The sequence below is a fragment of the Schistocerca gregaria genome, chromosome 1, assembly GCF_023897955.1.
Source record: "Schistocerca gregaria isolate iqSchGreg1 chromosome 1, iqSchGreg1.2, whole genome shotgun sequence".
Classification (NCBI taxonomy): domain Eukaryota; kingdom Metazoa; phylum Arthropoda; class Insecta; order Orthoptera; family Acrididae; genus Schistocerca; species Schistocerca gregaria.
Window position 1 is genome coordinate 978523040 of NC_064920.1, and position 22119 is coordinate 978545158.

Sequence of the window (22119 nt, forward strand, 5' to 3'; positions counted from 1 at the left end):
GCGGAGGTTTGTGTCCTCCCTTGGGCATGGGTGTGTGTGTGTGTTTGTCCTTAGGATAACTTATGTTAGGTAGTGTGTAAGCTTAGGGACTGATGACCTTAGCAGTTAAATCCCATAAGATTTCACACACATCTGAACATTTTTTTTCAGCGTACATAAATGTGATGATCGGCAATCTTGTGCAAGTCACTTCATATCTGCGTAACTGCTGCAACGAACGTCCACGTGAATCTAGTTGTTTTATTCAAGCTTGCTCTACAACTTTAGTATATCTCAGAACCTACTATTACCAAATTACGATGCCTGAATATGTGTCCCACCAGCCGACCGTTTCCTTTAATGCTGTTCTGTAGTAAGGTCGGTTTATAGAAGTCCGATTACGCATCGCCCTTAAATTGCTGAATATAATATGAAATCAAGCCACGAATCAACTCATAATAAAATATTCTGGATGTTATTAATTTAAAACTGAAAACACAACTTAACAATTTTTTGTTATTGTAACCCAGCATTGGGAACTATGATAAATAGTTCGAGGCAGAATAGCATCTATTCCAATTCAGTGCTCCAAACGTTTGGAAATAGGCGAATAGATTTGCCATGATTTTACCTTCAAATTATTTAATTCTTCCGCCAGCTAATGCAGATTGATTCTTCTGCAGATCAATAATTCACAAAAAGAGCAAGTTCATATGAAACGGATGCTAGTTTGACTCTAATCCATGTTCTAGATTAACATTACTTTTCTTCTTTAGCTTGGTGTGGAAATAATAGGTGCCATTCTCGTCAAGGTTTGAAAGTAAATGCAAGTCATATTGAGTAGAAGATTTGCGTCTAAAAGACAGAATAACGGTTATAAAATTCTGAGAACTACTTGCTATTTTACGTATTAATGTCGGACTTTATTCTACTTACCCACAAATATAACCCATACCACAATTCGTTTCCTTATGAGCGACATATACAGAGACTTATCAGGATCTTCGTACGTGCAGTTCGTAGAACTGGACTAACTCATAACTAAAAATGGCTTATCGGTATTAACATTAAAAGGAAACAGAAACTAGAAGTCTGTGTGCCAGCAGATGTAGCTCAAAACTGTATAATACCATGTCAAATATTAACAATTATTCATGTCCTTCGATTCCCTTTTTTGGAGATAGGAACACTATTTGTGGTGTTTCTTAGATCCGTAGGTCGACATATTCTTGTAGTTAAATTGCATTTCTTCATCTGTGACAGAAAATAATACAAGGCCTTAAAAAAATCACACGTTTCGTTAATGGTCAAATTATTTCTTATCTCTCACTAAGCTTTTTTAATCACAGACGTGACGGTGCGCTGTAAACGGAATTCTGAAAAGAACTTCACGAGGGAATAAAGATATGGAATTGTGAAAACGGAATAAAATTCATCGCGGAATGATTAATGGAGACGGGCCGCACTTTTACATCCGAGAAAGAATGTGGGATTTGATTAGTCTGTAAGGAACTCATGAATACGCTTTACATATCATTTAAATGCTAATTCTGGACGAAAGCATATATTTTTGTTTAAGGAAGTAATTCAAAAAGACCTTGAGATAATCCATAATAAAATGGTTCTGCTCTTACAACGTGAAATTCGCTCTGAGAACCATGTCAAACATAGGTAACAAAAACACATGTTCGTCTTTTTGTTTACTACCTTAGTCACTATGAAAGAAAAATTTAATGACTATTTTTGAAGTGGGTCCATAAGTGCGGCAAATTTCTTAAAAGTAGGCGCGAGGCCTGTTTCAGGTAACAAATAACCAACGAAGCTTATATGTTTCGATTCTGCATAAACAAAATAAAAAAAACAGCAGTAGCAGGCAGCACAGATTCATTTAAGAATTTCAGAACAGTTAGCTAAAAAAATGCGATTTTGTGTGCTACGAATTTATATTATTTTTATCGAATTTCTGTTAAAATCAACTATCTTTCTCCTATGGGTCTTTTGCACCAGTCTGAAAAATACCGCTTGCGCTACAGGTCCTTCATCAGTTCCATGATTCTTGTGCCCATTGTATACTTAGAAAGTATGTCAACTGTGTTCAAGCAATTTGAACCTCAATTTCCAATTTTTTTATTTTTATAAAGGAAAAAATCTTTGTACCCTGGTGACTGAAGACACATTCAGAAATGAAAAAATAATACCTACGTTTTAGGTACTGTAAACCATAAAGTGAATTCCATAATGTGGTCACTCAATAGCAAGAAAAGCTTGCATGAAAAAGAGAAATCTGTTAATATCGAATATATAAATTTAAAAGTTAGAAAGGCATTTCTTAACGTGTTTGGAGTGCAGCCTATTACGGAAGTGATACTTGGGCGATAAATAGTAAAGACAAGAACAGGATAGACATTTTTAAATGTGGCGCTACAGAAGAATTCTGGAATCAGACGACTATATCGATTAACGAGGTGTTAATGAGGTTGTTTTAAACTGAATTGGGGAGAAAAATTTATATCAGAAATAGACCAAAGGCAGGATCCGTTGATTGGACGCATCCTGAGACATGAAGCTGTTCTCAATTTGACCATGCACAGGCAAACCATACCTAATTTTCACCATTATATGGCGGTTGAAGTTTGGAGAGCAGCACCCAAAGTTGGTCGATCTCACATGGTTGACCTGCTCGCTCGACTTTCAGCATCCTTTGCTATTGCGTGTGTAGGGGTTCATGTATACCTTGTATGCCTTTGTTGTCTATAATCTGTTTGGATTCATATCAGAAACTGTCTTGGAAAATAAAACAGATCAGACCAGATTTTCTTTCCATAGTAATAAATAGGGCATGTACCCAGTACATATCACGGCATCTTCTTTGCCAGATATTCTACATTCCTTCCGTTCTAATGTTTGTTCTGGCTCCAGCTCAGTTACTTCACTTCCTGGTATAGACCACGATATTTATCAGACCTACATAAAAGGAGGCCATATAAAGAAAAACTACAGCGGACGTTTACGTTCCGACCATACAAGCCACAACTGTTCAATCGACTTACCTAAAACACTGAAATACTTTGGAATGACAGTCATTTCAAAAATTACCGAAAATCCCTATCTACTACCACCATTTAAAAGAAAGTTGACAAAAGGGTATAGCTAACGTTACATGAGACATGAATATCGATTATGCATACATTCTAAACGTTTAATCTCTCAATCCTCACCTATTCGAATGTTGCTAGGCGCTCCGCATCTTCCGAAAGTTACGCTCTTTCCAAATGCTAGAACGTCACACACTTGATCTCACTTTGTTTATAACAAGTAACTTCTCGCATCTTTATACTGTAGCAACTTATAAAGTCGACACCTAGAACATCTTCGTCTGTCTAACATTTCCCGAAAATTCCAATGCCAAATTTCTGTTTTGTCACTAATCCTCGAGATCACAGGCTTGCTGTCGCACCACTATTAACACTTCTCTCCACCTCCACACATTGCCTCAGTGTATCTCGAATCGTCTCGCCCTCTCAAAAGAGGTAACCAGGACGTAGGACAACTTTTAGTATCAGCCTTAGTCCGCCCTAAACCTTGCATCTAAAAAAAAGTTCAACCTGCTGACGCCAACATTCATACACATACAACTTTTATACAATAACCACTTCAATCCCACAGACTTATTCAATTCTCGCAGCTAGTATTTCTAAGAATCTCCCACCATCAGCATCTCCATAGAACAAAAGAACTTCATAAACGTTTATCGAAATTTATCACATTAAAATTTTTATTTCAACTAGCTGAATTCTAAAATTTCCTTGCCTATGTATTCCAACCTTCCTCATTTCAGATCCTCCTTCCCTCCATTTTTTGCTACCTCCTCCTCCTCCTCCTCCTCCTCCTCTCTGTCCTCCTCTTCCAACCCTCTCTTTGTCCACCTCCTACTCCCTCCATTCACTGTCCATCTGCTCCTCCCTCCCTCTGTTCATAGGCTCTTTCCCCCTCTGCCTATCTGCTCCTTCCACCTCAGTCCATCTTCTCCTCTCCCTATTGTCCATTCCCTCCTCTCCCCTCTATTTCCTCCTGCTTCCTCTCTTTGTCCATCACCTCCTTCCATCTCTGTCCTCCTGCTCATTTCCACTATCAATCTCCTCCTCTCCTCTTTCTCTGACCCTCCTCCCCTCTCTCTGTGTGCATCTTCTCCTCCTGACATTCTCTGCCCATATCATCTCTGCCTGTGTCCAGCTCCTTCTCTTTCTTTTCTCCGTGTATTTCCTCCTCTTCACTCTCTCTGCCCAGTTCCCCCTCCCCTTTACTTCATACATCTCCCCCCCCCCCTATTTTTACCCATCTCCTCCTGTCCATTTCTTCCTCCACCTTCTTTCCACGTTATCACCCCAAACCCAATAGGAGTCTGGTGGTTCTTAACCCCACAACATCGTAACTAATATATGTGCAAATTCGATTGAAATCGTTACAAGGGTTTAGGATAAGATGTTTACCATGGCTTTTCCCGCACTTGCGTACGTCAAATATACTTCCTATATGTTTACAATATCATCTGCGTATTTGTACTTACAATTCACTATATGTCCAGCCAATTTTGCCCTCCAGTTTCATTTTCAAGAAGCTCAATGTTTATGACGTTGTATCTCCTGAACTATGTGTCGTGTATTGATATTTTCGTAGATATGTTCAGTAATAAATGTGAATACTGTCTGCAAAATGAGTTGCGAATTGAGTTAGCAGCAAAGAAATAATAGATTGTAAACGTCGTGAGTGATACGGCTGTTTTCACGAATCTCAGTTTTTATTATGTCACATCTCCTCAACTAAGTGTCATATAATGATATAGTTTTGCTGATACATTCAGTGGGATATGTAAATAAACGGTATCGTCAATACAGCTAGTAGCAAAAAAGTAATAGACTAAAACATCGTGCTTCATGCGGTAGTTTTACTGCATAAACAGCGAAAAGGTAGTAATTCATAACCTCCTTTCCTCAACACTTTGTGGTGGTTGTCAGCGACAAAAAGTTTCGTAAAAGTTCGAAATTATGTTCGATGTTTGCTGTAAGTCACCAAGGGCTCTCGTTCGGAAATACTGAATGAATAAAGTATGTATAGTTACGCCTTATGGGCTGTACTACTTTTTCACCACCGCATCTTTGATAGGTAGGTGGCCCTTTCCTCCATAGTGATTTTTTGCAGACATTAAATTATTTCGAAAAGAAATTTTCACTCTACAGCAGAGTGTGCGCTGATATGAAACTTCCTGGGTGATTAAAACTTTCTGCCGGACCGAGACTCGAACACTGAACTTCATCTGCCGTGGACAAGTGCTCTACCAACTGAACTACCCAATCACCCACGACCCGCCCTCACAGCTTAAATTCTGCAGTACCTTGTCTCCTACCTTCCAAACTTCACAGAAGCACTCCTTCAGGCCTTTCACAACTTGCACTCCTTCATGAAAGGATACTGCGGTGACTTGGCTCAGCCACAGCCTGGGGAATGTTTATAGAATGAGATTTTCACTCTGCAGCGGAGTATGCGCTGATATGAAACTTCTTGGCAAGTTAAGACTGTGCCGAACTCTTCACGCAGTTGCCCGTGAAAGGCAAAGGCCCCGAGTTCCATCTCGTTCCGGAATATATTTTTAATCTGTGAGGCAGTTTCATTAAGTGATTTGTGTACCAAGATTGGGTGAAATCGGTCCAGTGGTTTAGGAGTAGATGTGGAACATACGTCCAGAAATACGCATGTAAATCCATTTTTATAGTACGTACGGATTATTTCTATTTTTGTGGAGGAAAAGATGAAGTGCAGCAATGTGCCTGCTGCAAATATATCACTATAAAGGTAAATAATGGATAAGTAAAGTCAAATACATATTAGGTGATAAGCATTATAAAGCATATTCCTTTACAAGGAATGGAGTTTCGCTTGGGGAGATAGCAGGTCGCACAGCATGCCCTCATTTGAAGAAAACGTGGGGCTCGTTGGGACTTCCTCGTCCTCGGGTGGGTGTTTTGATTCGAGGCACGTGTCTCGTGCGGCGCCCCTAGGTGGCGGGCGAAACCGAATTACAGGCGCGCACGGGTCGCCCCGTCGTGTTTGCCCTGCGGGAACATTCACCGTGTGCCGGGGTGCCCGCATTCCCCGGCACTCCCTAGACGCGTCTGGGTCTGGTTCGGGGTGCGGGTCTTTGTCTGCTGCAAAAAGAGGGGAGACGCCGCTCGCGCCGTCTGCGTACAACACCCTGGAACTTTGATAAGCTCGCTAATGAACTTGTTTGTGACAATACCGCGAGAACAAGAGACGCGTCACTATTAGCAGCAAGGTGAGGCAGTCCGCTGGAATCCGCTCACAAGCAGAAATTTGGTCTTATAATTCCACAAGTAACAGTACGAATACAAAATGGAATTTACATTTCAGGAAGCGTCTTTAGCGTACATCTGTTGTCACGTTGTGCTTGTTCTGTTGACAAACTTTTGTCGAAATGAAGTCACATGTACGAACACTGCAGCGAATGTCATATCTTTGGAATCACAGTTAATTACCAGTCTTTTAGCAGAAGTTTTACTATGAATGTTGCTTTTCACAGTTCTGAAATGACACCGTTGGTGCACCGTTGTGTAAGGAAGTAAAAGGTGGGCTTACAGGAGGAGAACTGATGGCAATTGAGATCTGTAGCTTCAAAAATTAAGAAATGATGATGTCTAAGAAATAATAGACGATGGTGGGATAGTTGGCCAAGTCAAACAGCTTCAAAAAATGATCAATATTTTACTGGAAGCGTTATTTGAGAGAGAATTTTGTAGGAATCTAGAACTTTTGGGTGTGTCACGTAAGTGTAAATGTTAAATATTAGCATAGGATAGAAGGAAATTGACAAAATTAAACTACTCAAAAAACGCTAGTTTTGTAAAAATGACTGCAGTTAGCGGCAGGTCCGGCTGTTACAGTACTATTTTTCTGGAAGCAGACCAGAGCAATTTTGAAGACGGCGCAAAAAGAACTTCAACTCGGAATATCTCGGTCTCTCTGGTATTTTGTTAAACACGGGAGGCTTCAAAGGAGCTATTTTTCTTAAGTTGCTGTTCAGATGAGAAGAGCGAATTGTCATACTGAATTCAGTAACATATTGTGCCATGTCCTATCGAGGTAGGAACGGGGCCTGTGGGAACAGGTGAGCATTTGCCTCACAACCTGGAGATGCTTGCCCAGATTTTGAACGGTTTTACAAATCTGACCGTTATTCCATTTCATAACTGTGATTGTACTGCGCTTGACAAAAATAAGTATGTAGAGCTCATGTAACTGTTTACAGCGGGGAACTACACAATGTTGAACGAGAGGTTTCTATAGTTGAACGCATACTGATAGATCTAAACAAAACACATAATAATCACTTCATATTTTCTTTTGATCCGAACAGGGAAGGTACTGCGATTCATAAGGAACTGCTACGCATCTGTTGGCTACGGACAGCTAACGAGAAACACACACACGTCGGTGTTGAGTCGCAAACGTGTTAAGTACAGAACGACGTCTTAGATAGCGCTCTTGACTCTATTAAGCCCCTTTGTCCCATTTTATCTACGACTTCATTCTAAGCACGCTACAAGGTAATGTTCTGAGTTTTACGTTGACTGTTGACTTAACGTACGTTATACATGTATTGTCAAATCTCTCGCTTACATTCAAGGACAAATTGACAACGAAGGCCAATGAGCAACACCAGGCAGAACCCGATGTCAGTCTCTGTTGAAACTGACGTCAAAAGAAAGTAGATATTCGTCCTCGTTCACTCTAACGTCACATTGTACTTTATTGAAACGTTTAGCTGCTCTTCAACTGCGGCAGCCTCAAGTGATGTGCTTGAGCACATTGGGTCCTGCCAGAAAGCAACAGCACCGTTGGTTGCTGTGTATCAGCAGTATATTGTTTACTATTGTTACGTTCGAAAGTGCATTAGTGAGCGACTTCAATAAAAAATTCTCCAACCGATGATATGAAGTGGAAAAATGTAGCGATGATTATAATTAGGGATATCTCAAGATATCCCGATGCAGCCTAAGAGAGTGATTTATCTGGCTTCATCTCAGTGTTACTACAAGAAGAGGAAAGGATTGCTTACTGTTTATTAATAGTATGATCGGAACACTGGCTCTGCTGCTGCAACATATCACATTATGATAGTCGCATAGGATGACATCTATCAATTTATAAATGACATCTGAAACTGGCTGAAAATACGTGATACAACAAAAGTTTTGTTTCGACAATGTGTGTTCCGTAACTTGAAATAAAAATGTTGCGCTTACGTATACTTACCAAGCAGACCGATAATGATACCAGAATATGGTTTTACTCCAGGAGTCGTAAGCTTTTGCTGAAGAGACCTTCATATATTGCGAGAGGGCACAGCACAAAACACCACGTTTACTCGTAATCACCCCAACATGCCTTCGGCAGCGTTTGGGCTAGGGTATCTATTGCATAATTAACACCTAGTTTAAAATAGCTTCGATGTTGCTTTTTATATTCGTAATTACTTCATTTACAATAGGCCATAATAGCTGTCCACAAGCAAAGGACCTGACTGGCTGCATACGGCATATCGACGTTATCACCCGATTCACTGTTTGTGAACGTCTTTCAACATTTCCGGAACCATTAACATCAGATACTGCAATTATAGGGGCACCTCAAATCGATGTTCCAGTTCTCAATGTCTCTCATCTTGATTAAAGTCTGACATCTGAACAATTAATATTTCTATGCCCGCTAGCCTGCTATTTTAAAATGGGGTATTACTTGTAAATACACTCATGTTTAGAAAAAGCAGAGTATCTTGAACGATTAGAGGTAGGACGTTTATATTCACAGGACGTGAACATTAACATGTTCTGCAGAAATGATTAGCAATTGAACCATGTCAGACCGCGGGTTCAACGTTAACGCTGCTATCGCGGCGCAACACCGCACACCGGTAACATGTACCTGCGGCTCTCGTTGTCGCTATAAGCCGAAGGTAATGGATAAGTGTGACGTTAGGAGACGTTCAGGATGCCTCGCAGACGTAAGTGCAAACCATCTAGCCAAATCATTGGTTTCGAAAGAGGGAGCATTGTTGGCCTGAGAGAATGTTTTCATCTCAAATTTTACAAATATTACATTCTACATGAAGTTCAAACTTATCTTTCCCGATAACACAAAGGTAGACGTCTCGCGCAAAATGTGCCGTTTCCGATTTGTTTTTTATTCTCGATGGGGATTAATCGAAAAGATAGCGCGTGGAAGTAAACAGGTAAGTACCGTAGAGAGATTGTTCACCTGAAATCCGTCGCTTCGTTATCGACAGCACAGTAGCACGCACCAGTGCCGACAGAGAAATGCATGACAACATTTATTAACATAAGCGAAATTTTTTAGTTATTTGAAAAACTACAAGGAAACGTCGTATGAATATTCTCAAAATAGACAATAATGGAAGTTACATTTATTCTAGCGCAAAAGCTAAGCCGGCCGCGGTGGTCTCGCGGTTCTAGGCGCACAGTCCGGAACCGTGCGACTGCTACGGTCGCAGGTTCGAATCCTGCCTCGGGCATGGATGTGTGTGATGTCCTTAGGTTAGTTAGGTTTAAGTAGTTCTAAGTTCTAGGGGACTGATAACCACAGCAGTTGAGCCCCATAGTGGTCAGAGCCATTTGAACCATTTTTTGAAAAAGCTAAACACACTGTTTCTGATAGTATCAGTAATCGCCTAGAAGATAAACCCAAATCTGGACCTTTTTTGTTGAATCCAAATAACAGTTCCGTATACACAATTCAGTGTTTTGTCTATTTTATTAACTGCGGTATAATCAGATCATAAATATTAACATATTAAAGTTCCTTCACTGCATCAGTCACAGAAAGGGAAGCCATACAACATGTTCTACAATCAAGCGGGCGGATTCCAATGTACTAGATTTTACAGGACTCATGTTTTTCAGTTATGCGAGTTTCAGCGCTCTACGCCACACTGGAGTTCTGGTATGCTAATGACTGATGAAAATAACCCCAACTGTATTATTGCATATTTATTGTGTTATGTCCCGTACCGTTCACAGGACATCTTCAGGCTACTGAGTCGTGCTGAATTCATGACACAAATTGTCTGGTAGTGGTATATAAAATTAAAGATCAAATCCAGAAACAATGATCATAATAATTCCGCCAACTGCCTAGCGGAACTATCTCGAGGAGGAACGGCATGCGGCGTACAGTAAAATCTTTGTTATATCTTGAGGCCTCTAAGTTGAAAATGTATCACGGTTGTAAACAACCATTGTTTATTTCGACGGCCGCAATTTACACCTATTTAAAATTAAAGTCATCTGCCACGTTTTTCTGTCTGTATGCGAAGGGCGAGTGATAACCATTTCTAACATAATATTTTACAGCCATAACGTAAATCACTAAGTAATTTCTTGTGTAATTCTGTGTACATTTTGCTGCAGTTCCCGCGACTTCAATTTACAAACACAGTGTCATTCCCATTACATGCTTTTCCCATAACATGCCTTGATTAGTGCCTTGGACTTGTACATATGAACAGCAAAAACTCAGACTTAATAAGTAGTTGAAGCCGTTTCCCATCATTACCGGAGGGGGAGGAGGGGAACGCTGGAGCGCTGCAGGTTGCAACTTCACAAGCGGAGGTTGTTCTTACTAAACTGTGTATGTGAGTGTCGGATTTGGCATAGTCGTGCTCTCACTCAGGTGGAATATAGATGAGAAAAGATAGGTCGAAAAGATGTCGTTTCCGATTTTGGTATAAAGAAGGAGGTGTTTGTGATAGGTGCAATGGAACTTGATATCCAATGTGTGAAAACGAAGTGGCAGTATTTCGTTAAGGTTAATCGTGGTAGTTACTGCTATCAAAAACTTTAATTTCTTGCTCTTGAAATTTGGATTATTTCAAATCATAAAGCAAAATTTACTTTTGTAATATGTGAATATGTGAATTGAAACTATAGTCGTAACAAATAAATCAGGGTGCTCAGAAACAGTCTGAAAAGCTCATAAAAATACGGCAGAATAAGCTATGCTGGGAAATAACTGCTAAGAAAAAAATTCTATCCGTGGGACTGTTTCTGATTTGAGTAAAACTGACGTCTGTAAACCAGGCCGTTGCGCGCGTAAATTGAAGCTCTTGCACGCGCTAAAATGTGGTAATACACAGATATCTGTGGGTCCATGAGTTACAACTTGTTGAAATACTCATTACCAGTTAAAACGTGCCTTTTTCGAAAATGGTAAATTTAAGCTAGTTGAGCAAAATCTACATTTGTTTGGTTTCTGGAGGCCTTACGAAGAAGAAGTTTGGCAAGGAAACTACCTGGCAGATTAAAACTGTGTGCCGGACCGAGACTAAAAACTCGGGACCTTTGCCTATCGTGGGCAAGTGCTCTCCGCAATATCCTTTATTTCAGGTGTGCTGGTTCTGTAAGGTTCGCAGGAGAGCTTCTGCGAAGTTTGGAAGGTAGAAGACGAAGTACTGGCAGAAGTGAAGCTGTGAGGACGAGGCGTGTGTCGTGCTCGGGTAGCTCAGTGGGAAGAGCACTTGCCCGCGAAAGGCAAAGTTCCCGAGTTGGAATCTCGGTCCGGCACACAGTTTTAATCTGCCAGGAAGTTTCATATCAGCGCACACTGCTGCATAGTGAAAATCTCATTCTGGAAAATGGTTTGACGTCACTATCTTTGGAATGCTACTTGAACTTGCCTGCACAACGACCTGATAGGCTGACTCCAATAACTACTGGATATATTAAAGGGATAATTGATAGTCATACTGGTGTAATAGCAGACCTCTTAAGTCATAAGTTATCAGATACTTGAGCGAAAATGTTAATCTCATTAGATCTGTATCACAACCACACACGTACATCAGCACGGGGGCATGTATGCCTCAGGATAGCTTTGCAGACAGACGTGTGTGTTTCGCCGCTTGTGCACATTCAACAGCGGACTCTGAGCGCGCGGCGGCTGGGACAGCGCCCTGTGTCTGGCGGGCAGTCTCAGCTGCTGGAGGCGGCGCCAGACAGCGCCCTGTGGTTCCGCCTGTAGCCACAAAGGCCCGGTGCTGCGGGCTGCATTCTGGCGCCTGTCTGCCTGCTCCCACCGTCGCTCGCGGTTTCACAGTTGGCCCCTTGTGAATTCGCACTTTGTGCTGCAGCTCCGTTACTAGACTACGTCCACTGATTCACGTGGGAAAATCATGTCCTATAACCATGAGTTCCAGTTCACATTTAATCTCTATGTATAATGTCCTACTCACCATGAGGTGTGTGACAAAAGTAATTATTACATTACCATATAGTGAAAGTTCGTCTCATTCCATTCGCAAGAAAAACGAAATAATCGCCACAGGATTTTTATCAGAGAATCAAACTGTAAACTACTACTTTACATGGAAACCTGAAACATTATCTCTTAAACATGGTTTACAAGTACAGCAGACAATTTTTTATTTACACAAACTAAGGTTAGAGAAATATGGTGTAAGGTAGTAATAAAACATCCCACATTCTATAGCGTACTTTTTAAATTTAGCTACGTTCCTGGAACACTATATGTTCCAGATATACGATCGATAATTAACATTCTTTCATTCCCCAGCTTAACACCTGCTTCATTCGGAATGAATACTGACTCAGTTTTTGAAGCAGACAAATGGGAAACACGAGGAATGTAAATGGTGGCGGAGTATAAATGTGATCTTCATGTCAGGTATTATTTCTAGTGTGCTCAGAGTGTCTACAGTGTGCACTGGTTAGTGATATGAAATTTCCAGACACTGATTTGTTACGAAATAAACTAGGCAAAACACTCTTAGCTTACGAAGACGTTTGCAAGTGTCAGAAATGTCTCAAAAATACACATTTTTCACGTAAATATATAATGAAACAAGGGAATCGTTGGTTGTGGACGAAGATACTGTAACCAAAGTTTGTGAAAAGCGCACGTAAAGTTTGCAGTTTATGCTATATTACCATGCAATGTATAACGTTCGTAAAAAGCACAGGCTATACTTACAATAGACGGTTGAGTACTACAAAATACATCATTACACCTGTACAAGTTTAAATAAAATTAACATATAAAACACATTTAAATTTAATGTCAATATTTTGTACGTAAGTTTTTGAGACGATCTCATATAACGCACGTGATTTTACTCTAAGAAAAATGAAATACCTGAAGTCTGCTTATATACATATATTTAAGTATATAAACTAGAAAATTGTACATATTTTTCAACATAGCTAATTTTGTTTCCACTTTTACACTAGCGTTCCAAAGGTGAACTGAGATGCAGTATACCTCATAAAAACAACGTGAAATGTGTAGCACAGCGAAAACACTCATCACGAAGATTAACAGTGTTATCTACATTTTATTATTGACAACGCAATTAATCTTACTACTTGACAGTAGCGACATAAGATGGCTTTATCCTATTGGCGTCATAGTTTTATTGTCATGTAAGATGCTTTAAATTACTAGGTGATGCCTGATGCTGGCCTGAGTATTTGTTATCAGCTCTCTGCAGTGGAACTTTGACGCCTTTTAAGTGTATAACTAGAGTTTCACTAGTTTCAATTCTAGCAGTTAATTCATTTTCTATTATGTACAAATAAATCAGTACCATATACTATCCTTATGAAACTAGAATTACAGAATAAGCTGGAACATTTTATTGTCGTGTTAGGCTGGCCTGATCAAAACGGTAAAATAATCTGCACACGAATAATCAACCAGAACTAATTCTCTAAATACTAGATCCTTATGAAAATGATTTGCAATAGAACGAGATTTTCACTCTACAGCGGAGTGTGTGCCGATATGAAACTTCCTCGCAGATCAAAACTATATGCCAGACCGAGACTCGAACTCGGGACCTTTGCCTATCACGGGCAAGTGCTCTACCATCTGAGCCACCGAAGCACGACTCACGCCCGGTCCTCTCAGCTTTACTTCTGCCAGTATCTCGTCTCCTACCTTCCGAACGTTACAGAAGCTCTCCTGTGAACCTGAAGTAAATCTCAGTGTCTCAAGTTAATGTATTTCGACCTTCCAGTGGTAAATATGAAGTTAAATAATTTCAACATTCAAATGCATTTCTCCTCCTTAGAACATTTTTCTGTTATCAACAGTGTCTTACAACAATAATTAATGTATATTTGTTCTCTTACAGTTTCCGAGAAGGAGGTTCGACAATGGTAAGTATTGCATGTAAAGTGACATTTATAAATTATCAAGTAGTAATATTTGACTTTATGTGGCGTAAGCGACGAAATACATGAATTATTCTTTTGAGACATAGTTTAAGTTTCTATTCTGGTAAAGATAGATGTTTAGAAATGTGGATGCAGCGCAACAAATTTACAAGAAATTGAGTGAAAACAACAGCAGTAAGTTAGAAGTTTTCTTTAAGATTTTCATAATGGATAATACCAGGCTCTTGAAGTTTAATATCAATCCTCAAATACTTTTTAGGGAATTGTGTATTGATACCTATTCTGCTAGCTATTGATGCAGTTGAAAATGATCTTAATAGGTGGAGTTCTTGTTGCTAGCATTTCAGTATGTGAAACTCGGGTAACATTGGCGATTATTACATTACATTCGAGGACTGCATGGTAACAGACACAGTTAAAGTGCAATATTTATAATGTATATGCGCAATATTCACAAATGGTGACTCCAAAGTTCCATGTTCCTAGACATCAAATCAATAACAGACTCCAAAATTAAGGCACGATGTATGGAAGAAAAAAACCTTTGCAAGTCCAAAAGCTGTAACGGAGAATATCTTCTTTGTTTCTTCTTCCTTCATGAGAGTTGATTTTACCTGACCCTTCTGTCTTATCTCCCTAGTTCTGTACTCAAGAATTTGTTTGGATGTTATTTTCATGGTTGCGTACTTTTTCCCGCCTCTGTTGTTTGGATCTATTTTGTAATTGAATCAACTTGTAATTCATATCTAATGTCTTCTCTGAGGCACCCTTTAACAATACAGTGAAAAATGATTTCGCACGCCTGCGCATATTCTTCTGCTTGGGAACTACGACCTGAGATCTGTGGAGACTAGTTGGCACTGCTATGACTTTTTAAACTTCATCTGCGTCTCTTCCGAGGGTTTCTTCCTAGCTTACTTCTAACTGTTTCACAGACTGTATTAAATTTCTGACTCTTGTTATGCGTTTCACTGTCGAAATTTCATCGCATCTAACAGCTGAAATACTTAACGTGGTTTACCTGTTCCAGTATTTCATTACTTATTATAATAATTTCAGATCTTATAAGCGATTTTCAGTTGAGTGTCATAACCTTTGTTTTGTTAGTGGAGACATTCAAATTATATTTAGAGCCCAACAAATTATGATGATAAATAGCTCTTTGAAGATTACTTTCATTAACTCGATTAATTATTAGATAACCTGCGTCTAGTAGGATAGTGAAAGATTTCCCTCTGTGGATATTTATATCGTAGGTGACATTTTATTCTCAGGCCCTCACTAGGTCATTTATGTAGATGCTGACTACAGACGTATCTTTCTAAAGAGCTTTCACTGAGTTAATCAGATGCGGCAGAGAGTGTCTTTTTTCCATAATCCACCACAACAGGTGTCTATCGACTTTTTACACAGCTTTTTCATATACTGCAAATACTATGTGTGTGTTCACGTTAAATTATCTCCCTTTCTCTACCAGATGTTTTGCTATAAAAACACCATTAGCGCTTCGTCGTACTTTTTTTTAAAACCTATTCGTTCTTGATGCAAAATTGCATCAGAGGTAAGCTTAAATTATTTAAGATAGAGCAGTAGATTCAGTAGCCTCTGTAGTTGGTTGCGTTCCATCTGTCGCCTTTCTTGAATGTGGAAAAATTTGAGCTAGGTTCTGCTAGTCAAGAACCTTACCTGCAGCCAAACATAGGTTAATGAAGTATGGCATACTTCCCTTCAGCGAAAGGCCTCCATATTTATGCAATTCGGCATTTATTTCGTCTGTTCGTATTGCGTTCCTGTTCTTCAACTTAAGCATTGCCGCATCTAATTCATTTATTTTGACGAAGTCTATGTTTCTGTTGATCGGTTACTTTTAACAGTATCCCTCCGCTGTTGGATCGTCACCTCAGATTTTTGTAATTCCCATTCCGTCGTCCTAAATTATTATATCACTTTTTGCAGTACCTTCCTCATTTTTGGTTATGTGCCTCATTAATTTGTAAGCTATTGACTATCGCCTATGAATGCCATTTTCAGTTTCTTTAATAAAACTTCCTCTTGTTTCCCACTGCATTTTCTTTGTATATTTCTAGCTATACCTCTTTTTCTGTGATGTATTAGGAGATGTTGAGAGTGTGATTGTAGGTAAATATTATGTTTTTGTTGTTTTATGTCACTGCTTTCTCTGTCGCTACTTCCTAAATTAAATTTTTATTTCTTTCTTTCGTGCATCGCACATTTTGTTGCCAAAAATTTCGTCAGCTGTAGCGAAATCGGATCGTTAGTCGTTAATGATTGTCATCCGTCTTCAACTCCATCTCTTGCGCTTACAGCAGTTAATTTAGATTTTGGATAATAGACTATTTAAGTAAAGTGGTGTATTTTAAGAGATTATTTGAATAAAATTTCAACTTTTTCCAACAGTCGTAGACAAAAATTTTGCGGTAATTTTCGTAATGGCCAGTACACTTCGATGGCATAATGACTGGAATAATCAGCTTTTTCCAGAAATTACAGAGGTAATTACGGGTTAAACTCTTATCACAAATTGGGGCACACATCTTTGAGTGGATTCTCGGACACAAAAAATCTTGGGAAATTTGTGCTATGTTTACATTGTTGCTGCAAACTCAAAGGAGAAGTTCAATATGATTTGATGCCACACATGCGTTTGTGTTAAGAAAACAATGGAAGTGTAAGCGGCCTTGGAAGATTTACCAACAAAAATTATGATGGTATTTCACATAGTTCTTTCAAGGATTGTGTGGTGACTTAAGTGTGCAGTGGAAAGTGACTTCACCCTAATTAGAAGTTCCGCATTACCATCTCCTCGTCCTGTGGGGACTGTTGTTGCAGCTGTCCAAACACCAGATGGTGGGGACATCTCTAAGCTGTCGCTCCGTAATCCTCCAGAGCAGTTAGTGCAGCACATTCAAGCCTAATGCCCAATTATAGATGGTGCCTCCGTTACTGAGCTCTGAGTCGAGGAGCGCTTCTCCACCCTCCACTCGTTGTGCCTCTAAGCCATTTCCAAGGACACGATAGTTATTTAGTCTAGCCCTCCCTCGGTCGACGCCATCAGAAACGCCTTCCGTATGAATGGCAAGAATCTGCTGACAGTCCACTCAGTCTCTTCATTGGTGGCTGGGTGGAAGGCGGCGGAACTTATTGCGACTGGGGTGACTCAAAGCCTCCACCTGTGACCTGTTGAGCGTTCTCAGACACCAGCGTGCGTCGTTTTCCGTCGATGGGACATATGGTAGCAATGTTTGTCATTGACGGAGTCCTTGCTACGGATGGGGAGCTAGACAGACCGTTCACCGCCTGCAACCACATACACCCGTTAAACAGCCCGGCACAGTGGATTCATACTCTCTCGCACAGGTGGCCTGGGTGTGGCCACGGAGAGGAATGTTGTGCCTGACTGTCTGGTTAAAGGAGCAGCCACTACAAGAACGGCACGCACGGTCAGTTTCAACCTCGGTACTGCGCCAGTGTCAGTGCCGCTCGTGTAACTCCTCCAAGCGTCATCCCTTAATACAATGCATGAAGCAGCTGGAAACGCCGGGCAATAGCGGGGTGTTGACGACCAAGCATTCGGAGTCGTTAGCGCCTTACATGACGATGCCTCTCGTGGCGCTGAGCTGTGCGTGTCGCAAATAGTTGCGATACGACGAGTCTGCTTGTTTAGGTAAGTGCTCCGGCCGCTCCGACTGCGCCGCAGACAAAACTTTGTGCCGAACTAGGTCGAAGGCTGACGTAGTAGCTACCTCGACCGTCTCAGCGGGAACTCCTCCAGGGTTTGTTACAACTGCCGATAGGGAGGTAAAAAAATCGTTTCCTGGCTATAGAACTCAGCGTAAAGGACACTGGGAAGATGGGACAGGACGTCTGCGTGGGAATGGTGGGTGGTTGGAAGAAAATGAATTTCGTATATTTGCGTGCTCAAAAACCTACGCTCCCTCACCCTCCCTTCCCTCTTGCCGTTGTAGACACTGTGCTGTCTTCCAGGAGCTTAGGTCGAGGCCTAAAAATCGATGTTAAAGGTTTGTGATCGGTTAACCATTGTGATTTACTGCAAATACACGAGGAGCTTTTTTCTGCGATTTAACACAACATAGTAACATTACCTTGCATCCTAGGTTTCAGTCTATCTTCGCAATGTTTCACCTGAAAAATTCCTATCTTACATAATACTTCTAGCCCCCATGTTTTTGGGCGTCTTCTCCTATTAGTTCAAATCCATTCCATCGTCTTATTAGGCCATCTGACCTCACAAACGGTATCTCATTCGTTTTTTGATTCTGGCCATTACAGTGATACCCATGTTCATTGTCTTACGCATGTAGTCAGTTTTAATTTCATCCCGCAGCGTCAAACTACAGAAAACTGGGGGAAATCCCATCTCCATTGACAATGAGTTGCCCTTAATTCATTCAGTTATTTTTCATGCTTCTACTACGGTTGCTGACTGAAGTGTATGACTACAAATCCAAAGCTGTCGGCTTCGATCCACAATGAATCCTGGGACTCTTATCGGTCATTTACCATTTCTTTAACTTCTGACAATGTTTCTTAATGTGAAAAATGCCGAGTTGCGCTGTGGTTCCGAATACTTGCTAAACTGTATGTCCAACTGACTGAGGTGAGCCAGTTAAAAAATTGAAGGAACGTAACGGCACTCCAGGACCATGTCTAGTAAAGCACTATGGTGCTCAAATCTTCGAGTAACGACTGCTTTACCTACGTTGCTATATATTCTGCAGTTGTTTTAAGTGTTCAAATGGCTCTGAGCATTATGGGACTTGACTGCTGTGGTCATCAGTCCCCTAGAACTTAGAACTACTTATACCTAACTAACCTAAGGACATCACTCACACGCATGCCCGAGGCAGGACCCGAACCTGCGACCATCGCGCTCGCGCGGTGCCAGACTGTAGCACCTAGAACCGCTCGGCCGTTTTAAGTGTCTCAGTCTCTGATCTAATATGTTTGCTCCATGAAGTTGGATCTAATTATTTGGTCGCTTGCCTACCTTCGCCAGCGCAGTCCTTAATTTCACATTTACGCTATCCATCTTGTTAATAACGATTCGCAAACATCTAGACTGAGGTGACATATGTCTTGGGACAGCTCCTATGATCGTATCGGATCTCCTTTACCCAAGCATAGTGCAAGAATTCGACGTGGTGTGGACTCATTATGTTGTTGGAATTTCCCAACAGAAATAGTGAGCCATGCTGCCTCCCTAGCCGTTCATAACTGCCAAATTGCTGCCGGTGAAGGATTTTGGGCACGATATGACCTTTCCACTGTGTCAAATATTCGATGGGATTCATGTCGTCACACGAATTGTCCAGAAATTTCATCAAAGGAATAGCGAACATTTGTGACCCACTGATATAGCGCACTGACAGCCATTAAAATTCCATCGTTGAATAGCTGAAAATGGTCTCCAAGTAGCCGAACATTACCATTTCAAGTCAATGATTGGTTCAGCTGCACCACTCGATCTACTCCATGTATATACAGCCACACCATTATGGAGCCTTTACCAGCTTGCGCATTTTGTTAACAACCTGGGTTCATGGCTTCGTGGGGTCTGCGCCAGTCTGGAACCCTGCCATCAGCTCTTACCAACTCAATGAGCTCTTACAAACTAAAATCGGGACTCAACTGACCAGGGGAGTGTTCTCCAGTCGTCTAGGGTCCAACCAATAAGGTCACGAACCCAGGAGAGGCGCTGCAGGCGATGCCGTGCTTTTTGCAAAGGTATTCGCGTCGGTTGTCTGCTGCCATAGCCGATTTTCGCCAAATTTCACCTTGCTGTCCTAACGGATACGTTCGTCGTACGTGCAACATTGATTTCTGCAGTTATTTCACGCAGTATAGCTACTCTGTCAGTGTTAATAACCTAACACAAATGCTGCTCTCTCGGTCGTTAAGGGAAGGCCATCAGCCACTGCGTTCACAGTGGTGAGAATTAATGCCAGAAATTTGGTATTCTCGGCCCACTCCTGGCAATGTAGCTCGCCAAATATTGAATTCTCTAACGACTTCTGAAATGGAATGTCCCACGCGTCTACCTCCAACTACCATTCCGCTTTAGGAAAATGTTTATTCTTGCCATGCACCCCTATCACTCCGGAAACCATTTCACTTGAATCACCTGAGTAGAAATGACAGCCCTGGCAATGCACAGGCCTTGTATGTATTGAGTACGTGATACTACTACCTTCTTTATATGGGCATACCGCTATCCCATGATTTTTGTCACTGCACTGTAGAAGAATCCACAAACCTTACTATGGGTCATCTGTTAGTGCTTGGCCCATCCCTCCAAAAAATATTATCTTTTCTTTAAATTAATGTTAAAATCTCATTTCTGATGTTCTCTATGCAACTTTTCAACCATTCAGTTGATGTCATTCTCATCCTCTGCAAAAAATATTGGTTATCAGCGAAATGGAAAATGAATAGCTTGTCATTTACAGATGTACATCCATATTATGACAGTATCGTTTGCATAAACTTTAGACAGAACTAATTTGTTTTAAATAATTAAGGAAAATTTGTTAACATCGAGTATTGATTTAAGTGTCAGGAAGTCGTTTTTGAAAGTATTTGTATGGAGTGTGTAGCAATGTATGGAAGTGAAACATGGACGATATGTAGTATAGACAAGAAGAGAATAGAAGCTTTCGAAATGTAGTGCTACAGAAGAATGCTGAAGATTAGATGGGTAGATCACATAACTAATGAGGAGCTATTGAATAGAATAGGGGAGAAGACGAGTTTGTCGTACAACGTGACTAGAAGAAGGGATCGGTTGGTAGGACATGTTCTGAGGCATCAAGGGATCACCAATTTAGTACTGGAGGGCAGAATGGAGGGCAAAAATCGTAGAGAAAGACCAAGAGATGAATACACTAAGCAGATTCAGAAGGATGTAAGCTGCAGTAGGTACTGGAAGATTGAGAAGCTTGCACAGGATAGAGTAGCATGGACAGCTGCATCAAAGTAGTCTCAGGACTGAAGACGACAAACACAACAACAACAACATGGCGCATCCTTTCGCAACACTTTGGTCACTGAAAACTTTCCAGATATTTTCATACCTGTTTTATTTTTGTAAGTTTTACCACTATATGAAGCCGTATTAGATTGAACAAAAAGAAAAACACTCCGCTTAATATCATTGCAGCCGATAGTTTACGGTTGACAAGCTTAAGATCAGTGAAAACTATATCTCTAAATTTCTGGTCAGTCTTTTTTCGAGGAGCTGATTTAGGGAAAATTTGTATGTCTGGAATGGAGCACAATGTGTTCTTCGTTCTTAATCTTCGATGCAATTCTCACCTTAAGAATGTTCCCAAATAATCTAGAAACTGAATTTATTACATGCACTCCTTATTGAACTCCTTGTTGCTGTGAATTATTGTTAAACCCTCCTTGTCAACGTGAGTACAGGGCATTTGCGCCACTGATCATGTTTTGGAGTTACTGGTAATTGGCTGTTCAGAACCATCCAAGAATTCTATGGGTCAAAACGCCAACAGTCACATCCTAGAACGCATGCGTCGTGCACCTGAAATGATGGGCTCTGTAGGCTGCTCTGCTTTGAGACAATCGCTACGGCTTTGGAAAGCCTTTTGACAGGTCATACAAATTTAATTCGCTTTTTCCGCAGCTATGTGTTTGGCGTTTTGCACTGATTGCTGAATAAATTCTGTGAAGGAATTCGTCTTGCCCAGAAAACGCGGTAATTTTTTTAGGGGAGCGGGTGGCAGCATTTTAATTACTGTACATACGTGTTAGCATGTTGGCGTAATACCCTTGCTACTTACGATGGACGCAGGTATTT

General features: G+C 40.7%; 1 protein-coding gene across 1 annotated transcript in view; it reads left to right on the forward strand.

The window, feature by feature from the left end:
* The window catches only part of LOC126277399 (frequenin-1), a 250221-nt gene that overhangs the window by 149036 nt on the left and 79066 nt on the right, over window positions 1-22119 (forward strand). The window contains exon 2 of the mRNA XM_049977355.1: window positions 14219-14243. Coding sequence (XP_049833312.1) covers window positions 14219-14243 — 25 coding nt within the window. The remainder of the gene's footprint in view (window positions 1-14218; window positions 14244-22119) is intronic.